General features: G+C 35.4%; 3 protein-coding genes, 2 non-coding genes and 2 pseudogenes across 5 annotated transcripts; 2 read left to right on the top strand and 5 right to left on the bottom strand.

Annotated features, from left to right (window-relative positions):
- Nucleotides 1-1,080: 1,080 nt before the first annotated feature.
- On the bottom strand, nt 1,081-2,678 carry LOC120130975 (protein TIC 21, chloroplastic-like). The gene is given in 4 exon segments (XM_039148110.1): nt 1,081-1,374; nt 1,376-1,486; nt 1,891-2,015; nt 2,636-2,678. Coding segments are annotated over 4 exon segments (441 nt in total). The 3' UTR covers nt 1,081-1,212.
- A 389-nt stretch (nt 2,679-3,067) lies between these two features.
- LOC120130806 (senescence-specific cysteine protease SAG39-like) lies at nt 3,068-4,299 on the top strand. The gene is made up of 2 exons (XM_039147962.1): nt 3,068-3,541; nt 3,610-4,299. The coding sequence occupies exons 1-2, from the start codon at nt 3,112-3,114 to the stop codon at nt 4,197-4,199; spliced, it is 1,020 nt and encodes a 339-aa protein (XP_039003893.1). The 5' UTR covers nt 3,068-3,111; the 3' UTR covers nt 4,200-4,299.
- Nucleotides 4,300-4,882: 583 nt separating this feature from the next.
- LOC120130716 lies at nt 4,883-11,519 on the top strand (annotated as a pseudogene).
- Nucleotides 11,520-11,984: 465 nt separating this feature from the next.
- Nucleotides 11,985-20,592, bottom strand: LOC120130828 (chaperone protein dnaJ C76, chloroplastic-like). The gene is made up of 11 exons (XM_039147981.1): nt 20,374-20,592; nt 19,593-19,729; nt 19,396-19,517; nt 19,155-19,275; nt 18,962-19,028; nt 18,160-18,183; nt 17,815-17,865; nt 17,688-17,726; nt 17,458-17,557; nt 17,251-17,325; nt 11,985-12,080 (listed from the first exon to the last, which is right to left on the bottom strand). The coding sequence occupies exons 1-11, from the start codon at nt 20,590-20,592 to the stop codon at nt 12,025-12,027; spliced, it is 1,011 nt and encodes a 336-aa protein (XP_039003912.1). The 3' UTR covers nt 11,985-12,024.
- A 1,484-nt stretch (nt 20,593-22,076) lies between these two features.
- On the bottom strand, nt 22,077-22,264 carry LOC120131101 (annotated as a pseudogene).
- Nucleotides 22,265-23,175: 911 nt separating this feature from the next.
- LOC120131099 lies at nt 23,176-23,396 on the bottom strand. The gene has a single exon (XR_005516893.1). It is a non-coding gene; the product is annotated as a small nucleolar RNA U3 (small nucleolar RNA).
- Nucleotides 23,397-24,399: 1,003 nt separating this feature from the next.
- On the bottom strand, nt 24,400-24,619 carry LOC120131100. The gene has a single exon (XR_005516894.1). It is a non-coding gene; the product is annotated as a small nucleolar RNA U3 (small nucleolar RNA).
- Between the last annotated feature and the right edge of the window lie 710 nt (nt 24,620-25,329).

The following is a 25,329-nucleotide window of genomic DNA, read 5'->3' as shown; positions in this document are numbered from 1 at the left end:
GAAATCTTTAGCATCGCCAGTAACTCCAATACCAAGGAAGAATTTAGCTAATCCAAGTATTTTGTCCCCTGGAATCTGCATATATAAACCAAAAGAATTTAACTATAAAACTCATCGCCCCACATTGTATTGATACACATTTCAGCAATTAAGCCCGCAAAATCATGTTCCAGCAGAAGCTTCAATTGATGAAATTTACCAAGAGAAGCAGAACTTACGTGATCTTGGGAATTGGACTAGTCTCTGTATTAGGTAACGTCACTGAGCGCAACAGTTCGAGCGAGAACACCAGCCCCAGAAAATGAGAAAGGATAGTGTTAGCTGATGCCAGCACGAGCAAGAGATATGTAAGGCCATGCGCTAACCAAGGTTACAACGCAATGATCGCATTGCTAGCAGGTCACCTAAGGCAGCTTTTGAACTTTTATTTCTTCTAGTAAACGCTCAATTTCAAAAACATGGATCTCACTGAGTTAATGTTATAGATATCCATTATGAAACTGAAATTAGATTAATTACCTGCACCAATAATACATCCAAGGCAAGAACCGGACCAGAGCCAGGAGCGATTCTTTGGTAATAAGTAGTTGTGGAGGGAGTAAGAGCTTTCGCAACTAGTAAACCAACTGTTGATTGCATGCCAAGAATAGCAGCACCCCTTCCCAAAAGATTCAGAACTATACCATTTTCAAGCTTTTCACAACATCGGCACGAGGAGCATGAAACTCGATGGATATTTGTTTGTCAGAAGTTAATCAAAGATCAAGTAGACCCTGAATTTGGGGATATACCTAACCATAAACTAATCCTCCAAATTAACAAAAAAGAAAATCCTGTACATAATAGGTGACTTAATCTAGATCAAGGAATGCCACCTTTTTTTTCAAATAAGTTGAACTTTCAAATAAGCATTAATCACTGAGTCTACAATTCAAATTCAAGGAATCAAATAAGGTGACAGAAACTAGGGAAAAGAACTTCCCAACAATATAAGAAATGTCACCCTTTTCTTTCAAATAAGTTGATGAACTTATACAGCTTAGTTACTTCGAGTAAGGGTCGTATTATTTACTTCAAACATGAGATGTTAAGATAATTAACTTAAAGTATCTATAGATAACATAATTTTTGTCTGTCATATGAGAGAATTGCACTTTGGAGGATCATTATGAATAAATAAATCAGGCGCTTTAAACTGTTGTCACAAGTTTCTCACAATACCTTTGAAGGTTCATTAGCAGTCCTCTCGAGTTCCTCAGAAAGTTGAATATAGCCAAATGACCAAAAAACCGATATGAATGAGGCTATAACTCCACCGGCAGTGGCGTAAAGAGTAGCAGGTGATGCAATCTTCCCAGTGACCACAACTTAAAAGTGAAAACGAAAGTATCACAGCTGACACCACCGTGAAAACTAGTTGTCCCCAAAACCCTAAATTCCCCAGTCGCTTAAAGTGCCTCGCCGTCGTCTCCAACCTCTTCGCAACCTGCAAAATTTCCATTCAAAACCCTTATCCTAACTCATTCTTAAAACAAACAGAACGAAGCCAAAAACGAAACCCTTCATTTACAGTACATTAAGACCAAAACCCCACTACACAATCCAAAATTAGCCAGCAGCGTTCTCTTACTTTTGATGTTTGTAGCTGTTTTCTCGGTTTTGGTGATACTGATTACAAGAACAATGCAGCTAACTGGTTTCATTTCTCTTTCTTTTTCCAATATTTTTTAATTACCCAGAATCAGAAAAAAGAGTAACCAAGCGAAACCATAGAGACCCAAGTCGATGAAGTTGAAACTTCAGCACCAAATAAGTGAAACCCAAATAAAATTCTTGAATCAGTTAAGAAAGAGTGAATCTGAAATTAATATAAGGAGAGTGAGGGAGTACCTGAGCGAGCTTTGCCTTGTCAGCATCATCATTAGAGGAAGTGAAACTAAGTGAAGAAACTGAGGAAGAAGATACTTTGCTCAAAAAAAGGTTAGATCTTTTAACATCGAGAGGATTCCAGTGTGCTTATTGCGGCATTTGTTTAAAAAAGTTAAAGAATAATTCTGTGGCGGCGTTTATTTAAAAATGTCATTAAAGTACTTATTTGTAACGATTTTTGTCAAATAAACGCCACTAAAATATAAGTTTTAACGATGTTAAACATCGTAAAATGTATAAATGTAGTGGCGTTTGCTTTAAAAACGCCGCAACAAATTCTACTATATACATATTTTGTTGTAGTGATTGTAAAACCTTAGAATTTGTTATTTCTTTTAGGTACCTAATTGATAATTTATCCAATTTTCAGTTAATGAAGCAAATTGGAAAACAAAGATAGAAGGAAAAGATAGCACATTAATTTTGAACCTTTTAAATTCTTGTGATCAAAATATGAAACTTTATTATGGGGCGTGGGGTGGGAGTATGTTATCACGTTATCTCTTGGTGAAGAAATCATCCATGGTTCTTCAATTTCGTCCCTCCAAACAAATTCCTTATCATTCGTATCCTGGTATGCACTATGCACCATGTCATTGTCATCGCAAACTTCCATTTCAATTATGTTATAATTGTCTCCTATTATTAAAAATAGTTTATCCTATGTATTATAATACCTATAATTCACACGACAATCCAAGGTTACCTCTAATAGTCATTGCACAATGATCAGTTGACCAACAATCCATTTCTCCAATGTCACAGGCTCCATTACAGTTCACTCGAAACTCCCACCATTGTACCCTTTGATTTTGTCATTTCTACTGAATTTAGTATTATTTTTGTTGCTTTACAATTTCAATAATTTACCGTATTGAGCATGAGTTTACTGTAACATGTAAATTCTGGTAACATTAAATGTAAAACGTCTGACCAATCCAATGTCTTGTTTTGTGTCCTAAAAGGCCAAATTAGAGATCCCGCAATCGTACAACAAAATACAAGAGCTACAGTGACAGACAGAAACCAGCTTGCACGGAACACTACATATTAATCCAAAATTCCAATTCCTATTCAGTGTACCGGAAATGGCAAATATTCAGACAAACATGTTTTTGGTTCTCTATATAAGGAAAAGCTTACAATAATTCCTATGCATCTGAAACAAACAAACAATTGCCAATGGTTTTCCCAAGATCTTGTAGCATGCTATTCTTCCTTGTAATAGTTGTTTGCATCCCACACATCATGTGTCGTAGCCTACCCGAGGCATCCTTGTCCGAGAGGCACAAGCAATGGATGGCTGAATACAGGCGAGTCTATAAGAACGATGCAGAGAAGGAGACACGATTCAAGATTTTCAAAAGCAATGTGCAGTTTATAGAGTCGTTTAATGCCGTTGGTGACCGCTCTTACAAGCTAAGCATTAACGAGTTTGCGGATCAAACCAACGATGAGTTTCGGGCATACAGGAATGGATACATAATGCCACAGGGACTAACAACAAGAAAACAGACATCATTTAGGTACCAGAATGTCACAAGATTGCCTGCTAGCATAGACTGGAGGAAAAAGGGAGCCGTGACGCCCATCAAGGACCAAGCACAATGCGGTAAGCAATATGCAACTGTTCGAGCATAACCATAAATCTTAGTTTGATAAACTCATTTCAAAACACAGGTAGCTGCTGGGCATTTTCGGCTATCGCGGCAACCGAAGGAATTCACAAACTAACTACAGGACAACTAATTTCCTTGTCTGAGCAAGAACTGGTTGATTGTGATAAAGGTGTGGATCAGGGATGTGAAGGTGGTGAAATGGAAGATGCATTTAAGTTCATAATCAGCAATCACGGCATCGCATCTGAAGCCACTTACCCTTACAAGGGCGACGACGGAACCTGCGACAAATCAGAAGAGGCTTCCCATGCAGCTACAATTACCGGCTACGAGGTTGTTCCTGCAAATAATGAGCAGGCATTACAGAAGGCCGTTGCAAACCAACCAGTGTCCGTGTCCATCGATGCCGGAGGTTACGACTTTCAATTCTACTCTAGCGGAATTTTCACAGGAGATTGCGGAACCGATCTAGACCATGGTGTTACAGCCGTTGGATATGGTACATCTGAAGATGGTACTGATTATTGGCTCATCAAGAACTCCTGGGGCACAAGATGGGGAGAAGAAGGATATATCATGATGCAGAGAAACATAAAGGCTAAAGAAGGTCTTTGTGGAATAGCCATGGACTCCTCCTATCCAACAGTCTAAAAGCACAAATTTCAATATCATAATTACAATAATCTACGACTTGCCTGTCCACCCTGTTGATACTCCATTCGCATGTAAGGATGAAAATCGATTGTCTTTAGCAGTTCAACATAACTAGTAAAATTACTTCTATTAAGAAGACACTGCTTTAATGCTGATCTCCTTATAAATCATTAGGCATAAACTAAAGAAGTTGAAGCGTTTTCAGGTTAGATTAAGGAATTAAAACAGTGGGTAAGTTTTAGTTCAAATGTTCATCGAGCACTAAAGATCAACTTTGAAAGCTAAGTAACTAGTATAAACAGCTAATTACCAACAAATGAAGAAGAGAAGACTAACCTAAATATAAAACCAAAGAGCATAAACCGATTCACAATGTGCGTTAAATTATAATTTTACCAGGAGAAATCAATAGATTTGCTTAAAGAACTTAGTCCAAAGAAGAGGAAAAAGAACTAGTAACAAACAAAGCATTCGGTGACGTAACCGCGAGTCTTATTCAGAATTGTTTCAAATATGATTACCAAGCTTTATTCAGGGATTGGATTCCAACTTTTAAAAGTTTTCTATCCAAAATGTAAGAAACATAAATGTTCACGGACTAAAAGTGTACTTTACCCTTGTTACTAAGTTGTAATGGTAGTAGTAGACAATTGGATGGTTTTCATTTTCCCCCAAATTTCTGGAACTGATACTTGGTAAAAATGGAAGCACTGGGTGGCAATGGCGCGTTTTGGGCTTGGAAACTTCCAGATATAAGAAGACCAAAAAGGCCGTCTCCTTCAGATTCGAAGTCCTTGGACTCAACGGTGGAACCAACTGGCGGTGGGGGTCGCCGTTTCCCGTTGAAGCAAGCTGTGACGGATTGACGGCTGCTTCACTCGCTCTCACGGGCAACACTATTGCTCAACTCAATGACCGCTGGAGAAAACGAAAACATTCCGTTTCTGATTCCAGTGATACAAGTAGGTAGTATTATCAATTTTAATGCTTCAGTTATTTGTTTTATATTTTTAAAGCAATTTCATTTTGTTTGGATGATGAGAAAGATGGAATAATTTGAGTTGTTGGGATTATTTTTATGGAGTTTAGGACGTTGTAGTCTCTAAAATTTGGGAAATTATGGCCCTCGCGCATCTGTTTATTTATGTTGATGCTTCCCCATTGTTTGGACCAGCATATTTTGCATTTAATGTTATTGTGTCTTTGTGATTGCTTATGTTATTAATCATCTTTTCTTAAATTAAAAGTTTTGATCTGTTTGGTTATTAGAGGTGGGTATATAGGCTAAAGCCCGCGGATTATCTGTTTAACCCGTGATCTGTACGGGTTTTGGATATAAAAACCTGAAGCTCGTTTAAATTGCGGGTTTTTAGCCCGGACCGTTAAACCCGCGGGTTTAATGGGTATAACTGCGGGTAGCCCGCAAAAGCCCACTTAATTTAAAATTTATAAAATTTTAGATAAAATAAACTTAAAGAATTTTATAGAAAAAAAATAAATTACCTATAAATATGATGTTACTTATAACCATTGTAGTTCTTAAATTTTATTAGGGCATTTGTCATAATTCTACCGCTGCTTGATATTTTTTTATTTACAATATATCAAATTATTTTTCATTTTAAAAAATAAAAATTAAAAGATTTATATAGTATTTTAGTCTTATAAAATTTACATCATTATTATTTTGGTATTTAAATATTTTTTTATTTAATTTTGACCTTTATTTTTCCATTAAGTATGTTATCAATTTCGTTCTTTAATTATAAAAAGTTACGTGATATTCTAATAATATATCACATGACACGCAATATTTGGATTAAAAATAAGAAAGAAAAGTAAAAGAAAAATTGAATAATTGTGTTTTATAAAAGTATAGTGTGGTTATTGTTTTATTTGTTTTTCAATTTGGTGATATAAGTGAATATTGTTTTTTTAATTTGAGTTTAAGTAATTATATAGTTATATTATATATATATTAATGATTAAAAAATTAAAAAAAAATGTTATTTTATAATCATTTCTGGCTATTTAAAATAAAATTTAAATATTTTTTTATGGTGCTACATTCCTTTTCAAGTTATTGGATCATTTTTAAAGGTGTAGCAAGTTAGAACATTATTTTTTTATTGCATTTAAAGCATTTAATTTTTTTTAAATGGGTCGCGAGTAAGCTCGTTTAACCCGCGAGTTAAATGGACGGGCCGCGTGCTTTAAAATTCAAAACCGTTTATGCATGAAGGCTTTTTAAACCGCTCCGTTTAAGCCCGCACCGTCAAAACTCAAGGGCTAAACGGACGGGTAGCTCGTATACCCACCTCTATTGGTTACCAAGAAAAATCTGGAATGTATTGCTTGTAACACCCCAACCCGTATCCGACCCGGATACGAGTCCGAGATGTCACATTGTCATTTCAAAACCTTTACTCTTGCAAAATAACAGAACATTTAAACTTATATTAAAAAAATACGATCATATATTGTTGAATTGTATTTGTTATAAAATTTTGAGACAAAAACATATTTATAAACAGTAAAATACGGTATGAACAGTACCCTACTACAGTATTCGAATGTTAAAATTTTTCAGTTTGTCATAGGGGAACCAATTCCCCTGCTACAGGGAACTGATATCCTGCTACAGTACTTTCGTAAAACATGTATAAAACTTATAAAATTTAAAACGTTCATCATTATACATTTACCATTTACATATATATGTTTAAAACATTTCAAAACTTGATCAGAGCGGATTCAATACACATCTTTTTAATTGTTTACATGCCAACTAAATTCTTTCTAACAAAATACATGTAATTCGATCTACATTTCTGATCTGATCTTCGGTAAGGAGAATTGACCTGTCTTGTTCCTCTTTACTTCTCTTTTCGCTTTTCAAACCTACGTGTGAAACCATCACACGCTAAGTCAATGCCTTAGTGAGGCATAAAAACATGTAACATTACTCTACTCATATCAATGCATAAATAATTAATACTATCATATCATATAGAAACATATATAATCATTTACCTTCTTAGCATTATCCTTAATCTCTTAGTCATATGCTCTTTTATCTAACATTCTTAACCAAGCAATATACATATCATCATATAGTTCCTGTAACATTTCATATCATCAATAGCATATACATCACATATATTATATTTGTGTTATCTCTTTAATTAGCCCATGGTACACTTGTGAGAACTAAGGATATGTGAGTGCATTGAGGTTGTGCACAAATGTTGTCACCACAGCTCGTAAAATTCTCACTAGGGGCACTGAAATTTGTCCCGAAGGACCACCATGTCTCGTAGGATCACTGTATTGTCTCGAAGGACCACTATGTCCCGTAGGACCATTGTAACCCTCGACTCTTGGCATGCCAACTATACCACTAGCTCTCATATCACATAACATGGGCAATATCATTTATATCATTTCACATATTCACATGCACATTTCACTTTTCATATGATTTCATAATCATATGTCACTTAGCTTATAACATTTCTCTTGTGTTCATATGACATGTAAATCATTGTCATCTTTTGTTATCATATGATTCACATACATCACTTATCACATATACTATATTCACATACTTCAATATCATTTGACTTGTTTCACTTTATCACATTAAAGGATAGACATATAGTCTTATGTGCCCTATCAATAGTATCTATTCATATAATCTCCTTTTACCTTATCAATAAGTACTACTTATTTTATCTCACCTTTTCATTTATTTACATAAGCCACTTAGCACTTACAATAACATATCCACTAATATAATCAAGCATACACACATTCCATGTCATTAATTTCATTCTCTATATCCTTATCACATAACTTATTTTATTTCTCATGTTCTTATGTAAGCATATATATATATATATATATATATATCACATATATACATATAATCATGTAACTCATGTCACATACAATAACATTTTAAGAGTTACTTCTTACCATAATAACTCCGTCACTGGCTCATCGCAAGCCAATGTTCGTTTTATAAGCACAAATTAAATTGCACTCACCTTAACCTTGCTTTGATTCGATCCTAATTCTTTGATTGTTCTAGAACTTGTTTAGATTCAATATCTACATAAATATAATATTTCAAAACAATTATCAAAAGCCTAAACCTTAAACTTGATGTTAATAACTTAAGCCGGTTTAATGAACCAAAATTCCTTTTTTTTCTTTAGGGGGGAATCGATACCCCCAGTGGGTATCTGTTCCCCCTGCATAATCCGGAATTTTCGTTCAAGCCCAGAAATCACTGTTCATTGCACGAAAATTCACCATTTCCACTTCAATTCACCATTTCCACTTCAATTCTTCATGTTTCATTCACTTTTCTATTCTTAACTCAAATATACATACTTAAACTAATTTATATCCATTTATTTCATCTTAAATCTCAAAATTCTATTCTCCATATAGAAATCAATAATCATACCAAATTTTTTCATGTTATCCAAACTTAATTCTAACTTCTTATTCTCATAGATGACAAGTCAAATTCAACTTCAAATTCAACTTATCAACTCTATTTCAAGATTTCATTTAGAAACTCCTTCTCTTTAATCTTTCGTAACTTCATCTTTTGATTTTAAGATAACTTAAGATTTTCTTGAGCGTAGTTATCATCTAATGATCAAAACTCAACCATAAAATCAACAAATAATTAACTAACAAAGAAACTCACCTTTGCCTTTGGGGGTTCACGGTGAAGAAGAAAGCAAGAAGAAAAAGAGTTTTCCAAATACTTTTCCCCCCAACGTGTTTATCTCTTCTTAAAGGGAAAAAATATCTTTCATGACAAATGACCATTTTGCCCTTTAATTCCTTTGATAATCACTAAAAACTTTCAGGAAATATCCCCAAATAAATCATTTAACTATTCAACTATTATACTTTAATCACCAAATTCTGAAAATTTACGATTTAGTTAAACCGTAACTTGGGATGTTACATTGCTTGGTCTCAATCAACATTTGGAATATTGGGAAGTCAAAATTTCAGTTGTATTGAACTTCTAAACATTCCCAATTTTTTTAAAAAAGTGTCGGCAAATTTTATTGAATTGCCTGGTTTCTCATCCATATCTGTGCTGACCGGTAAAATATATCAACCAAATGATATGTAATGAAGAGGTTTAGGGAGTTGATTGGTTATCAGTGCAAAGTTGGTGAGGGAGTATGCTGCCTCCTTGCAGCAGCCTGAAGGTCTTTAGATAGCATGCAGCGTGCTATGGCTGGTTCTAACACCCAAGTCTTAATTTGGCACTTACCTTACAGTAGTTCATTTTAAGTAATGCATTTATATTTCTTTAAGTTGAGCTTGTAGGTTCTTATATTAATCTCTTCTTTAGGGAGTTGATTGGTTATCAGTGCAAAGTTGGTGAGGGAGTATGCTGCCTCCTTGCAGCAGCCTGAAGGTCTTTAGATAGCATGCAGCGTGCTATGGCTGGTTCTAACACCCAAGTCTTAATTTGGCACTTACCTTACAGTAGTTCATTTTAAGTAATGCATTTACATTTCTTTAAGTTGAGCTTGTAGGTTCTTATATTAATCTCTTCTTTCTTGGCATTTTAGGAGTTTGGAATTTTTATTACCTTTTTTAATTGCTGGAAATTGCATATTGAGTTTTCTTAATGCTACTTTGTTTTTACTCTAAAGTTATCTTCAAGTATTCGTTGAAATTCTTAATGGAGTAGGGATCCTGGGAGTGTTTTTAAACTGACATACTTTACTATTAAGATATTATTGTCAACTAATTTCTAGCTGTATAGTTCATCGTGATTGTATGATACAACAGCGTTTGATGTTACTCCTAAGGAGCCCCAAGTAATGAAGCTTGGAAAGTTCTTTTCTTCTCCTCTTTTTACTTGATTTATTCATTTTTCCTCAATGAATCAGATCATAAAATTACAATAAACCCTAATCATTAGCTGCCCTGTGTCCACCTTCGTGAGAGAACACAGCCTATAAAAACACTGCATGTGGCTTGAGGTATTAGCATATCCTTGTGGATATGGTCTTTAGTTGGATCTATCTAGCTTTACTCCAAACAACTAGGAACTTAGGTCTGCAGCCTTGGACTGCATATTCATGTAACACCCTACAGTCCCATTTTCCCTTTCTGGTGGGTGGACAGTGGTGGCTGAAAGGACACTGCGAATATTGGTTTCATTTATCATGGATCATGTTCTTTGTCTTTTATGTGTATATAAAATAGTGGGTATATATTCTTTTAGTTTTGACAAGACTTGGCTATCTTGGTAGGATGCTTTTTATTGTATTGACAAGAGTATTTCAGCGCATTACTGTTGTAATTTGTAGTTTAACCAAATTTCCATCTTAGGATATCATGTCAAGTGTCATTTCACACCATGATTGGCTCCGTTCCTTGAGGATGACTACATATGGATTTCTTTTTTATGGTACTGGTTCATTCGCATAGTACAAGTACCTGAATCACTGTTTGCGACACCAGACAGCGCAAAATATAATGTTGAAGGTAAAGTTGTTTTCATTTTCATTCTTTCGGCTTCCATAGTGCAATGAGTTTAAAGGTTGGAAAATAAGTGAATAATTTTGTTAGAACAACACTTAAAAGTTTTTGGTTCTTGCAGGTTTTACTAAACCAAATAGTGCTTGGTCCTAGTGTGATTGCTGTTGTCTTTGCCCGGAACAGTTTATGGCTAGGAAAGCTCTCAGAGCTCCCTAATAAATATCAGAAGGATGCTCTCGACACTGTTTTATGGTAAAAGCCTCAATCGAAGCAATTTGCATATTGGCCAATAAAGATACCTAGGTTTGGCGTAATATGATAGATGTTTGTATTTAAATCTTATGCAGGATTTCGGTTTTGGATCCCCATCAGCTTGTTAAATTTTTGGTAAAAGCCTTTCTTTGTTTGTGTCATCTATTCATTTTCGTTTCACTTAATCATGGCAGTACTTCAACAACTCCAATGTTGAAGCTCAAAAAAGAAAAATTCTTAATTCATCCATTTCTTACGCTGTTTCAGTTTACAGTTGCCTTTTAGATCATATTGTGACATTCCCTATTCGAAAATATTTCTTTGGTGCAAACCCGATGGTGCTCATTGCCGAAGAATAATAACTACTTATTAAATGATGGGGATTACAATAACATGCTTGTGCAATCTGTTTGGTGGTTGACAGGGTGGTCCCTCTTCAAGCCCGTGTTGCTTTCATGTCAACGGGATCCATTTTTTGGAACTTTTATTTATCATCAACCTCGAGCAAGTAGATTGAGCTCACCGTTCATGTCACACAAGCTAATGGCATGTTTTTAGTTCCTGCTCCAGGTTTACTTTACTTCCCTTGAGCTTATTTGTTACTACTATTTATGATCTACTTTGTTATATGTTAATTCATTGTTGACCTAAAATCTGTCAGAATTCAAGCCAAAACAAATGAAGGGATTGGGTTTTGGATGTTGAATTTGTGCAATAATTTCTTCATAGGTTGAGTTGTTGGCAGAGTGCATTGCTAGTATAGGATATTGAAGTACTATGAATTTATCTGCATGGTGAATACAATATTGAGTTTACTGATTTTTTTTAAATCACATTTAAAAATCTGAAAATTCAAATAAAATATAATAGAAATAGAAGTATTAGAACAAGGCACAAGCTTGCATCGCGTCCAATACACCATTTTCTTTTTCCATATTCATTATGTTTATATACAATGGAAATCTAGTGCATGGCAGGCAGTAAACAAATTGATTTTTAAGCTTTAGGAATGGTAAAAATAGATTAGTGGTGGTTTAAATTAATTATCTTTGTTGGAGAGAGCCTCTGGAAGTTTAATAGTGGGAGCCTTATCCATGTTGGATCATAAACTTGATCCATTATGGAAGCTTAAACCCAAATCCAAACTAAATTGATATCATTGATTACATCATTTAAGTAAAGATGTCATTGTTTACATCATTTAAGTAAATATATCATTGCTTACATCAATTTAGTTAGGTGAGAGTTAGGCAATGCCTAATTTTTAATGGTTTATTTGTGTGATGTAGGATTGTTCTTAAGTAGTATAAATACCCCTCCCCATTTTTAGTTTAAGCATCAAGAAAAATTAAGAGCTTCTAAGTGAGTGAAGAAGCAAAGTCTTATAAGAGTGAGTTGTAGTTCTTGTTTTTGAGTGAGAGTGCTCTTGTAATATTTGTTTGAATTTCAATAAAAGTTGTTTGTGTGATTGTTTTATTTCCAACAAAGTGGCATCAGAGTGAGTTGGAAAGATCGAAGGTCTCGACGAGAGGAATCCGCCGCCGCCAGAATTTTCTCAATCTGAGTTCTGACGCACCGCCACGCACCGCCGAAAGACTGCTGCCAAAAAATCGAGTTTGACTCACCGAGTTGGAGCCCCTTGATCGAGTTATCCAAGTCCCTCCCAAGGTTTTTTTTTGGCGTTCTGGATTCATCCGTGCAATCGGATTTTGCAAATTCTCATTATATTGAGGAATATGACAAATGGAATGGCACCATTCCAAGTTCCGACACTCAACAACAACAACTACGACAATTGGAGTATCAAAATAAAGGAACTTCTTGGATCACAAGATGTGTGGGATATCATAGAGAAATGCTATAACGAGCCTGCGGATGATGATGCTTTTGCTACTCTTACACCGGATCAAAAGACAACTATTGGAGTATCAAAATAAAGGAACTTCTTGGATCACAAGATGTGTGGGATATCATAGAGAAATGCTATAACGAGCCTGCGGATGATGATGCTTTTGCTACTCTTACACCGGATCAAAAGACAACTTTGAAGGATTCAAGAAAGAGAGACAAAAAGGCTCTATACCTCATCTATCAAACATTAGATGATGATGGTTTTGAAAATATTTCAAGTGCAAGCTCTAGCAAGGAAGCGTGTGAGAAGCTGCAAACCTCTTACAAAGGATCCGAGCAAGTGAAGAAGGTTCGTCTCTAAACATTAAGAGGTGAATTCGAATCCTTAAACATGAAAGCATCTGAGTCTATTTCAGATTATTTCCCAAGAGTAGTAGTTGTTTCTAATCAATTAAAAAGAAATGGTGAAAAGTTAGAAGATGTGAGTATAATAGAGAAGATACTCCGTTCGTTGGATCCCAAATTTGAGCACGTCGTCGTGATGATTGAAGAAACTAAAGACTTGGAAGAAATGACGATCGAGCAACTCCAAGGATCATTGCAAGCATATGAAGAGAAACATAAGAAGAAGCATGAGTTTACTGAGCAACTCCTCAAGCTGCAACTCAAGGATATGCATGAAAGCCAACGCAATGATAGAAACCAACGTGGCCTAGGTAGAGGCCATGGACGAGGTGGAAGTCGAGGTCGTGGACGAGGCTGGAATTACAACAATAACAATTCCAACAACAGCTATGAGAAAGGAGAAAGCTCAACAAGAGGCCGTGGAAGAATCAATCCGAACTCAAAGTATGACAAATCTCAAGTTCGATGTTATAATTGTCAGAAGTTTGGGCATTATGCTTCAGAATGTAGAGCTCCTAATAACAAAATTGAGGAGAAGACCAACTACGTGGAGGAAAAGACAGATGGTAAAGAAACTCTTCTTCTGGCACGAAACGAAACTGATGGTGGCCAAGCAAATTCCTGGTATCTTGACAGTGGTGCAAGTAATCACATGTGCGGAAGGAAAGACATGTTCGTGGAGCTAGACGAGTCAGTAAGCGGAAATGTTTCGTTTCGAGATGATTCCACAATAGCAGTGAAAGAGAGAGGTAACATCCTTATCCGTTTGAAAGATGGGAGACATCAATTTATTTCAAATGTCTACTATGTGCCCAATATGAAAAGTAACATATTAAGTTTAAGGCAACTGGTAGAGAAATGTTATGATATTCATATGAATAATTATAATCTTTCTATAAAAGCTGATAAGAATAACTTCATTGCTAAAGTGTCGATGTCAAAGAATAGAATGTTCGTGATCAACATACAAAATGATGTTACAAAGTGCCTGAAAGCTTGCTACAAAGATACATCATGGCTTTGGCATCTTCGATTTGGGGATCTCAATTTTGGAGGTCTAGAGCTGCTATCTAAGGAGATGGTGAAGGGACTACCTCGCATCAACCATCATGACCAGCTTTGTGAAGGGTGTCTAGTCGGGAAACAATTCAGGAAAAGCTTTCCAAAGGAGTCAGAGACAAGAGCCAAGAAGCCACTCGAACTCATCCATACCGATGTGTGTGGATCGATCAAGCCGAGCTCTCTCGGTAACAGTAACTATTTTCTTCTCTTCATTGATGATTTTTCAAGAAAAACCTGGGTATATTTCTTGAAACAGAAGTCAAAAGTTTTCGAAGTCTTCAAGAAGTTCAAGGCAACAATGGAATGAGAAAGCGGTAGAAAGATCAAAGCCATGAGATCCGACCGAGGTGGAGAATTTACTTCCAGGGAGTTTCAAGAGTTTTGTGAAGCAAATGGAATTCGTCGACCAATGACAGTTCCTAGATCCCCCAGTAAAATGGTATGGCAGAAAGAAAGAATAGAACAATCCTCGACATGGCACAAAGCATGCTCAAAAGTAAGAAACTACCCAAGGAATTTTGGGCGGAAGCAGTATCGTGTGCAGTTTACTTGTCAAACCGATCTCCAACAAGAAGTTTATGGGGAAATATACCTCAAGAGGCATGGAGTGAAAGAAAGCCTGGCATTTCCCACTTGAGAACCTTTGGAAGTATAGCCCATGTTCACGTACCAGACGAGAGAATAATGAAGCTTGATGATAAAAGGGAGAGTTTTATCTTCATCGGCTATGATGCTAATTCGAAGGGCTACAAGCTGTACAATCCAGACAATAAGAAGATTGTGATTAATCGAGATGTAGTATTCAACGAAGGAGGAGAATGAAATTTTAACTCTCATGCAGATGACTTCATTTTCTTTCCTCAGTTTGAAGAAGATGAGCAAACAATGAGGGAACAACTAGGTGAACCTCAACAAGAGCTTGAAACTCCACCCACTTCACCAACATCAACCACTCAAGGAGACTCATCACCTTCGTCATCATCAAGTAGGAGTCAAAGTGAAAGAGTTGTGCAATGTACAAGAAGACTTAGAGATCTCTATGAGGTAACTGAACGACAAGATAATCTTACATTATTTTGTTTGTTTGCCGATTGTGAACCAGTGAGTTTTCAAGAAGCAGTACAAGAAAAGAAATGGAGAGGTGCGATGGACGAAGAAATCAAAGCCATCGAGAATAATGACACATGGGAACTTACCTCACTTCCCAAGGGACATAAGGTGATAGGTTTCAAATGGGTGTACAAAACAAAGAAAAACGCCAAAGGAGAGATTGAAAGGCACAAAGCGAGGCTAGTTTCTAAAGGTTATAGTCAAAAGGCTGGAATTGACTATGATGAGGTATTTGCTCCTGTTGCTCGATTAGAGACTATCAGACTAATCATTTCTTTGGCAGCTCAAAACAAGTGGAAGATACAGCAGATGAATGTAAAGTCTTCCTTCCTAAATGAAGTTCTTGAAGAAGAAGTTTACATTCAGCAACCATCAGACTACGAAGTCAAAGGGCACGAAGACAAGGTGTTGAAGTTGAAGAAGGCTCTTTACGGGCTAAAACAAGCACTAAGGGCATGGAATAGCCGAATCGACAAGTATTTCCAAGAGAATGACTTCAACAAATGTCCCTACGAGCACGCTCTATATATCAAGATCAAAGATGGAGATATCTTGATCGTGTGCCTCTACGTGGACGATTTGATCTTCACCGGAAGCAACCCAAGCATGTTTAATGAATTCAAGGATGTGATGATGAAAGAATTCGAGATAACAAACATGGGGCTCATGGCGTACTACCTTGGCATTGAAGTTAAGCAACAAAAGGATGGAATTTTCATTTCACAGTAAAGCTATGCAAAGGAGATACTGAAGAAGTTCAAGATGAAGAACTGTAAGCCAATAAGCACACCGATAAAATACGGGATCAAGATGTCCAAACATGAAGAAGGCGAAAGTGTATATCCAACATTCTTCAAAAGTTTGGTGGGAAGTCTACGTTATCTAACTTGCACGAGGCCCGATATTCTTCACGGAGTTGGATTAGTTAGTCGCTACATGGAATCTCCAACAACCACCCATTTTAAAGCCGCAAAGAGAATTCTTCGCTATCTGAAACATACAATTGACTTTGGCTTGTTCTATTCAGTTTCTAATGATTACAAGCTTGTTGGATATAGCGACAGTGATTGGGGTGGAGACATAGATAATCGAAACAGCACTACTGGATTCGCATTTTTCATGGGAGATATTGTTTTCACATGGATGTCAAAGAAACAACCGTTTGTCACATTGTCCACTTGTGAAGCGGAATATGTTGCTGCTACCTCATGCGTTTGTCATGCAATTTGGCTTAGAAATCTATTGAATGAGATAGGTTTGATACATGAAAAAAACTACCAAGGTTTGTGTCGACAACAAGTCAGCCATTGCTTTAGCAAAGAATCCAGTATTCCATGATCGAAGCAAGCACATTGATATTCGCTACCACTATATAAGGGAGTGTGTTGCAAGAAAAGATGTGGAAGTTGAATACGTGAAGTCACAAGATCAAGCTGACGGGGGGTGTGGATCATAAACTTGATCCATTATGGGAGCCTAAACCCAAGCCCAAACTAAATTGATGTCATTGCTTACATCATTTAAGTAAAGATGTCATTGCTTACATCATTTAAGTAAATATGTCATTGTTTACATCAATTTAGTTAGGTGAGAGTTAGGCATGCCTAATTTTTAATGGTTTATTTGTGTGGTGTAGGATTGTTCTTAAATAGTATAAATACCCCTCCCCATTTTTAGTTTAAGCATCAAGAAAAATTAAGAGCTTCTAAGTGAGTGAAGAAACAAAGTCTTATAAGAGTGAGTTGTAGTTCTTGTTTTTGAGTGAGAGTGCTCTTGTAATATTTGTTTGAGTTTCAATAAAAATTGTTTGTGTGAGTGTTTTATTTCCAACAATCCACACCCCTTCTTGAATACTCCCTCCATCTTATTGCAGCTGTTGCAGCCCTTCTTGCCTTCTCTTTCACTTCCTCCTCTGCAAACAACATTTCATCCTATATTTATTTCTAAGACCACGAAATATTGCTAAAAAACCTAAAATATGAAGATACCTAGAAATGTCTACCAAAGTGACTGGAAAGCGAGGGATGACTTGTGTTGCACATACCTGATTTATTGTATTCTTTAGGCTTGCCCCAAAGGTTGGTCCAGTATGAATCGGTTTTACCACCATCTTTCTGCTGCATCATCCTTACTTTAGGTTGTTCCTGATAAAGAAGAACGAGAAAGAAAAGTTCCAATCACTATTTCTTAGATTTACATTTGAAAGCTACTTCACATAAATAAAATAAAAACAAGCGGATGTATTTGAGGATATTGTAACAGTGAGATTCCTACCAAAATTTTTGCCCGTCTCTTTTCCCATCGAGAACTTGCCTGCCAAACCATTAGAGGTCGATAGATAGTCTAAGAAAGTGTTGACCCAGAAATTCAAATGCCGTCAGCAGATGAGTGCTGGTTTTACCATTCTGAATACATTTGATGAAGATCCCATTCCTGAAAGCATCAATGCTACCTGAACATCCATTCGAAAAGCTTTAACTTCTAGGAATCAAGACAACTAGCTTGAATATATAGATTAATGAATTGCATCACTGAGAGACTAACACTTCATTCTTTTTTCGAGGTTTCAATGTAAAAGATGTTTGTCAGTGCCTAAACCCACAGTTGATCATCAGTTTGAGTATTATTTGATCTTTTATTCATTTTGAGGTTCCTAAACTCAGATGCCATCTAAACTGCTCATAGTTTATCAAGGTAAATTATCGTAGGAGAAAAGAACCATAGAGTGACTGTGTTTCTTACTTACATTAACTCTTTCAACCCTGGACCACTGGCGGAGCCAGTATGTTATGAGGGGGTGTCAACCCAAAATTTTTTAAATAAATTTTCTATATAGATTATATATATATATATAATAAAAATGAAAATGACACCATTTAAATTTTTTTGACACCATAAAAAAATAAATTAATCTCACTTTTTTTAAATATATATATATATATATATATATTATGTAAAATTTAATAATAAAAAAATCAAAACTCAAATTTCTCATAATATGCCAATTAGGGGAGAGCATTCAATTGAGTAGAATTAAAAAAGTTTGAGTTATTTGAGTCGAAGAATCCTATTTTATAAATCAAACTTTATTTATACTTTTATTGAGTCGAGTTATTTGAGTTTTTGTTTAAATTTAATTGTAAAAATTTATGTGGTACTATTTTATTTCAATTTAAACATTTTTCTATAACTATATACAGTACATATATATTTCTTCATATTTATTTCATGTGTAATATACATATATTATACAAAGTCAAAGGATTCGACTCAAACTCAAAAATCAATCTACTAATTATTAAAAAAAATAGTTATTCGAGTTATTATTCCAATTATTCTAGTTTTGTTTTATAACTTGACTCAAAATTATTATTTTTTAATCGAGCTGAGTTTATAAAATTATGACTCGAATTTAATTTGAGTCAAATTGAGTCGAATCGAGTCAAAAAGATTGATTTTTTGGTCGAATCGAGTTTTGGTCACTCCTAATATCGATTTTATAATTTGAAATTATGACATAGTAATTTGAAATTTCTAGTTCTGCCCACCCTGGTCATTTCATCTTCAAGCAACGATAACTGTGCTGCAGAAGTCAAATGAATGCAATAAACTGGGCTGAATAACACAAGATAAAGCAGGTGCGATAAAAGGCACACGGCAGTCTTATCCGGGTGATGATATTTAGCATACTTGACGGAAAGTGGATGACCCAAAGACATTATTAGATCCAGAAGAAAATACCCCCCGTCTATTGCGTGTTGCACTAATTCAGGATTCCCAAACTGACTATGAACTCTGGCTCGTCCAAAGTCTGCCTCGATTCTAAACACATCGCAGGTGACATTGGCACAGTTTTTGCAGCATGTGAAGGAAAAATTAGCTCATAAGGGTGTCAGTTTAGAGATCTTAGACCTTTAGTGGTTGGAGTATTATCATTCTATGTACTGAGGAATGGTAAAAGACACTTGAGGCGGAATCATACCTATGCAACTAAACTCATCGACAAATACGTAGTCTTTGGGGGCGGAATCATCCATGAAAGGATTGATTGCAGTCCATGCATAGCCATGAATTTCATCATAAACCATGCGCTGTACTGAGAATCTGCGAAGAAATAGTTGCATTATAGCAGTAGAAGGATAAATATTTACATAATACATAAAAGGTCATTCTGGGAACACACTGACCCCATAGACCTCGTTGATGAACATGCAGAAATTTGTAGTCTCTGGATCATTGCCACTTAAGTCTGGATGACAAGCCTTCATGCAATCATAATAAGCCTTTTTTATCTCCTCTTGTGTGGCATCCGGAAGCTAGCCAAAAATATTTAGATTTCTGAGAACCAATCATTTCAAAAATTCAAATAGTAATTACCTTTGACATGGTTATAGATAAATATAAAGATCCCAAGCACCTATTGCAATTAAGGGTGAGCAAAATTTGACTCAATTCAACTTATAATTTCATAAACTCGATTTGAGTTATTAAATAGAATGTAAATAACTTGAAATTTTTAGTGATTAGCGGATAATTTTCAAGTTCGAATCGAATTCTTCAACTTTGAATGATAGATATATATTTCATACAAAAAATATTAAGACATATACATGTATATTGTATATATGGTTATAAAAAACCTTTTATTTTGGAATCAAATAGTACTCATAATATTATAAATATTTATAATTAAATTTAAACATAAAATCAAATAACTTGACTTGATTTGAATTTCGTTCTTTTAAAAGTTTCAAATAAAATTTGATTTAAAAGTTTCAAATAAAATGAATATCCAGTAAGCAACATCACCGTAAACATCAAAGATTTCTTTATCAGTACTCAATTAAATAGTAATTTAACAACCAGATCCACCCCCGACAAATCAATAAACTTGAAAGAAACAACCAAGAATCACTAATCAGTCTAATCTCAAAATGAGAAGAGATATGAAAAGAATTACCAGACCAAGAAGAGCATAATAGTCATCAGCAAGAGAATCAGTAGAAGCGGTATTCACGGAAGTAACCTTGAGTCTGCCACAACCTCTCCTTAGACCCATCGAGGTGCAAGAAGCTCCAGGCTTAGGCATGGCCTTCCATGAGCTTCTTCTACTCATGTTTAAGGATGGGTTATGGAGTTTCACTGCATTTGTACATACAGGAGAGAGTAGCCGAGCCATTGCTGCATGCAAAGTTGCTTGAGGTGGATAATGTGAATAATGTGAAGTACATTAGCTGGATCCTTGAGGTGGACTCCCTCCAGTTACATTTTAAGGATTTTCTTTTGAACCTCTCTTATGTCTTCCCATCCGGTGATAACAGTTGAACCGAAATCATAACAATTTAGTACCTCTGATGCTGAGCTGGAACTTGCTTCTGCCTAGAAAGTTCGAAACAGGATAGACTTAACTATTTTACCTTGACTTCTGGTTTATTCGGGAAAGAGCAGAGATTCGTGCCTTAAAAGAAAAAAAATTGCTTTACCATAGCATTTCTGAGAAGCGATTAACGTTGCAGTTACTGATAAGAACAAATTATGTGCTGACGACTTTGCTTGGCTAGTATGAAGTTGCATTTTGTTTTTCTTCAAATCTGCATGAGTTAAGCCATTTATATGTTCGGTGTTTGCATTCATTTTAACCGGAAGTTAATACTTGCAGAGTGCACCATTGCCAATCTTGGAGAGTCACGAGCTTTGTGCCATCACTATCGAGTATAGGTGGGAGGGACAGCGTGCTGCACTGGCTAACTGCTGTCCCCTAGAGTTTTAAATTTTTAATTAAATATACTAAAAAAATAACTAAGTTAAAAAGATACTGGATATTGAGTCGGGTACCCAGTTAAGTAAATTTTGTTAACCCAGACCCAATCTGGAAATATTAACGGGTTGGATGTCCGACCAAAAAATTCAGATATTTTCAATATAATTATCCGATAATTTTTAATCTGATCGACGAACCAAGTTATCCAAATTTTTGAACACTAGTATAATCTACACTACACCAACCTAATTGAATCTAGAGACTAAGTTGAGTACGTGTCGGCTTGTGGATAATTCTTGCCCCCTTGGTTACACTCACGTCACTCCCAACATTTATTTGGATTTTTTTTAATTTTATTTTCTACATCAAATTTTGTCTGCATCGATCCAAATTAAATCTGTCGACGTAGGGCCAATTACAGACTAGGCGACCCAAAAACGGATCAACTAACTCAACTTGAGCCTACCCAAAACCCATATTCCAGATTCCGTCAAGCAAATTTCTCGAACTCTACCACTCAACCTCGAATTCCTCATTTCTCAGTCAAATTGAATACCCCAATCATTTCTCACCTCATAAAACCTTGCTTTAAACTCCTAGAGTTGATCCATTGGATTGACTTGAAAGAGGAACATAGATACGAGTTTATAGTAAAAGTTCAATCTAATTGGATTGACTTGAAGCATTTTACTCAGCACTAAAAATTTTGGGAAACAAAAACTGGGTGTTCAAAGTAATGAGCTGTTTTTGGCGTTGTTTAAACCCACTGGCAGACAACAAAAACTGGGTGTTCGATAGATAGCAACTTGCTAATTGTCTTTCAGGCCATTCCAGAAACAAAAATCCCCAAAACTTGCGCCAGCTGAGGATTACATCAGATCTTGTAAGAAAAAAAGACGGAAAGTCTGTCAGACAGCCTGCGTGACCACCCCAGCTTGACAAGGCCAGCTGAGAACGATCCTCTGCGGTCAAGGTGACATCTAGAATAGAGCACAACCAGACCAGTAATCACGCTCTGATCACACGGCCTCGTTTCGTCAACCAGACTAGGAATCCTGTCTCCTTAGAACTCAAGGATACAGAGGTTGCAGTAATTTGATCATGATTTGGGCAACTTTTCAACGAGGACATTTGCTTGGTGATGATTTGATCATTCTTCAAGGACATTTTTTAATTCCAACATTGTCGACTTCATAAAAGCTTTGAAATGATAAGAATGATGTGCGCGCATTTGTCTAGGACTTGTACAAGATGGGTTAATTTCCCGCTGCTGTCAAGTCGTCGTTTGTAGTGCTAAAACCAAAGACAAATAACGACCGGAATATAATTGATTTCCATCCTATTAGCCTCCTCAATTCTTCCTACAAAACAATCTCAAGCTCAAGTGATAATCAGTTTGTCTTCATAAAAGAAAGGCAAATTACTGATAGTGTGCTTCTTGCAAACAAAACCATACATTCTAGCCTCCAACTTCTGACTTAATGAATAGTTAAAGGTAAGACAACATACCAATCTTCATCCATCATCAACAACAGGAAATTCTGTGTTCAACAAGAGTTCGTAGTAGGGGCTGATGTACACTCATTATTTTGAGAAAAAATGTTAAATTTAAGTACCCAATTTTTTTAGAATAGAGTATTAAAATTTTGGATTCCTACTTTTACTAAATTTTAGATCCGCCACTGGTTCGTAGTGCCGTTGATGTTGGCAAAAGAACAACACAATAGAATTTTTTTTAACAATAAAAGATGCAACACATGGAAGATATAAAGTATGATTTGCAAATACTTTCATCAAAATGATTTGAGTAATAATTATACGGGCAGGTAAAGTTCAATCTAATTGGCGTTTGATTTAGCACTAAAAAATTTGAGAAACAAAAACTGGGTGTTTGATGCCATGCAGAGCAATGAGATGTTTACTGTTCTTTAAAGCTTCGGGCAAACAAGAGAAACAAAAGATATTGTAATAATTCCAGAAAAGGGGGAAATATAGATAGGGAGTCTGTCAGGCAGCTGCGTGACCACCCCAGCCAGACAAGGCAAGCTGAGAACGATCCTCTGCGGTCAAGGCGATGCCAATAATTTGAGCAACCAGACCAATAATCACGCTCTGATCACACAGCCTCAAATTCATCAACCAGACTTGGAATCCTCTCTCCTTAGATCTCAAGGATACAGAGGTACGAGCCTATAGAACAGATCCTGTTCAAGTAAGGTTGAGCCCCCTCAAATCTCAATTCCAACTTAAACACCCTTCTCTTTAGTGTTTTCTCTGCAATGTGGGATTTTTGTTCAGCTTCCAACAAAGTAGTCAGTGTATTAAAGCTCACGTGCCTTCCATTATCTGTTTGGTCTTAAAAGGAGCGGATAGTTAATTTACCAAAAAAGTAAAATAAAAGAACATGGTTTAATACATCATCAATCATATCATGTAAACCCCATAGCTTTTACTATAAGCAGCGTAAAGGTCAAATTTTAGTTTTACACAAATGTTTCAATTAATTGTTCTAATAATTGATTGTACTTAACCCGAGGCTACTTATATTGCTATAAGTAAATGTTGACCAGTAGGCCTAGAAAGAGATTAATGGAGAACATATAACCCGTGTAATCAATGTAATAAATCATTTTTTACAACTTCATCTTTCCAGAATTACTTAAGCTGGATGACAAGCCTTCATGAATAGGCCTTTTTAATCTCCTCCCTGTGTGGCACCCGGAAGCTATGGAAACAGACCAAAAATATATATTTAGATTTCTGAGAACGATTCATGTCGAAATTTCATACAGTAATTACCTTTGACAAGGTTACAGATAAATATAAAGATCCCAAGCTCATATACCTTGATTCCCATCAACACATTAGTTTTTTGTCTTTTCTTCTTCTTTTACAATGAAAGATACATCAAATGAAAGATAAAAAGTATGAATAGGCTTTACCACCTTCCTATGCTGGAAAACCATACTCCTAAGCTGGAATGCTACAACCTTTTCCCTTCTGAATCAATATGATTTGAGTAACAATTATACAAACAGATAATAGAACAAAAGTTCAATCTAATTGGATTGACCTGAAGCATTTAATCTAGCACTAAATATTTTGAGAAACAAACTGAGTGTTTAGTGCCATGCAGAGCAATGAGATGTTTAGTGTTCTATAAAGCCACTGGCAAACAACAAGATCTTGTAAGAATTCCAGGAATTTAGGGAAGAAAAAAAAATGAGTCTGTCAGACAGCTGCACGACCACCTCAGCTAGTCAAAGCTAGCTGAGAACGATCATCGGCGGTCAAGGTGAGCTCATCATCTAGAAACACCAGGCCAATAGTCACGCTCTGATCACACAGCGTCCATTCATCAACCAGACAAGGAATCCTGTCTCCTTAGAACTCAAGGACACAGAGGTACGAGCCTATAGAACAGATTCTGTTCAACTAAGGTCGTACCCTACAGGCTCCCGATTATAACTTAAATACACTTCGCTCTAGTCCTTCTTCTTAACCTACACGTGTCTTCCATTATCTACTTAGAACGGATAGTTAATCTACCAAAGGGTAAATTAAAATGGTTTAATACATTATTCCGGCTATAACAATATTGTTATTAGCCTGTTTAATGCTTTCTTTAAAGTTTTAGGCCCTAATTCAGAACTATATTTTTAAGATAAATTACATTAATTGTAACCAATTTATTATTTTTATTTTATTTTTTAAATTAAATTTTAATGAAAATATTATTAAAATTGTTTTCTTTTCTTTTAATTATCTATTGTTAAATATTTAATGATGATACTTGAGTGAACTTTTAAAAATTTATATTATTTTTTCTCCATTCTAATAAACATTGATGTGCAATTTTTAAATAATTTTATTTAAATAAATTAGATAATGATATGTGTTAACAATTAATTGATCGAAATAAAACTATGTACTTAACAAAATAAGGGTTCGTCTTAAAAATTTTAGGTTATTTTCATTTTCATTTTCTTAGAAAATAAAAAAACATTGAACAAAATGTGTTTGGTTGTAAAAGTAGAAAAATAGTTTTTAGAAAATGAAAACAAAAATAAGTGAAAATTTGAAAATATAAAAAAAATGTTTTCTGTGTTTTTAATATTTTCAATAAAATTTGTTTTGGAATTTAAGAATAGGAAA

The sequence above is a fragment of the Hibiscus syriacus genome, unplaced genomic scaffold (assembly GCF_006381635.1).
Source record: "Hibiscus syriacus cultivar Baekdansim isolate YM2019G1 unplaced genomic scaffold, ASM638163v2 tig00110548_pilon, whole genome shotgun sequence".
NCBI lineage: Eukaryota > Viridiplantae > Streptophyta > Magnoliopsida > Malvales > Malvaceae > Hibiscus > Hibiscus syriacus.
This window is presented reverse-complemented; position numbering and strand designations above follow the sequence as displayed.

What these genes read in the sequence shown, in the direction of transcription:
- LOC120130806 (XM_039147962.1), top strand. Translation starts at nt 3,112, where the DNA reads ATGGTTTTCCCAAGATCTTGTAGCATGCTATTCTTCCTTGTAATAGTT. An exon ending in CAAGGACCAAGCACAATGCG is followed by an intron (nt 3,542 to 3,609) that starts GTAAGCAATATG and finishes TTCAAAACACAG; the next exon opens with GTAGCTGCTGGGCATTTTCG.
- LOC120130828 (XM_039147981.1), bottom strand. Translation starts at nt 20,592, where the DNA reads ATGGCTCGGCTACTCTCTCCTGTATGTACAAATGCAGTGAAACTCCAT. An exon ending in CGATGAGTTTAGTTGCATAG is followed by an intron (nt 19,276 to 19,395) that starts GTATGATTCCGC and finishes TTTCCTTCACAT; the next exon opens with GCTGCAAAAACTGTGCCAAT. An exon ending in AGAGACGGGCAAAAATTTTG is followed by an intron (nt 17,558 to 17,687) that starts GTAGGAATCTCA and finishes CTTCTTTATCAG; the next exon opens with GAACAACCTAAAGTAAGGAT.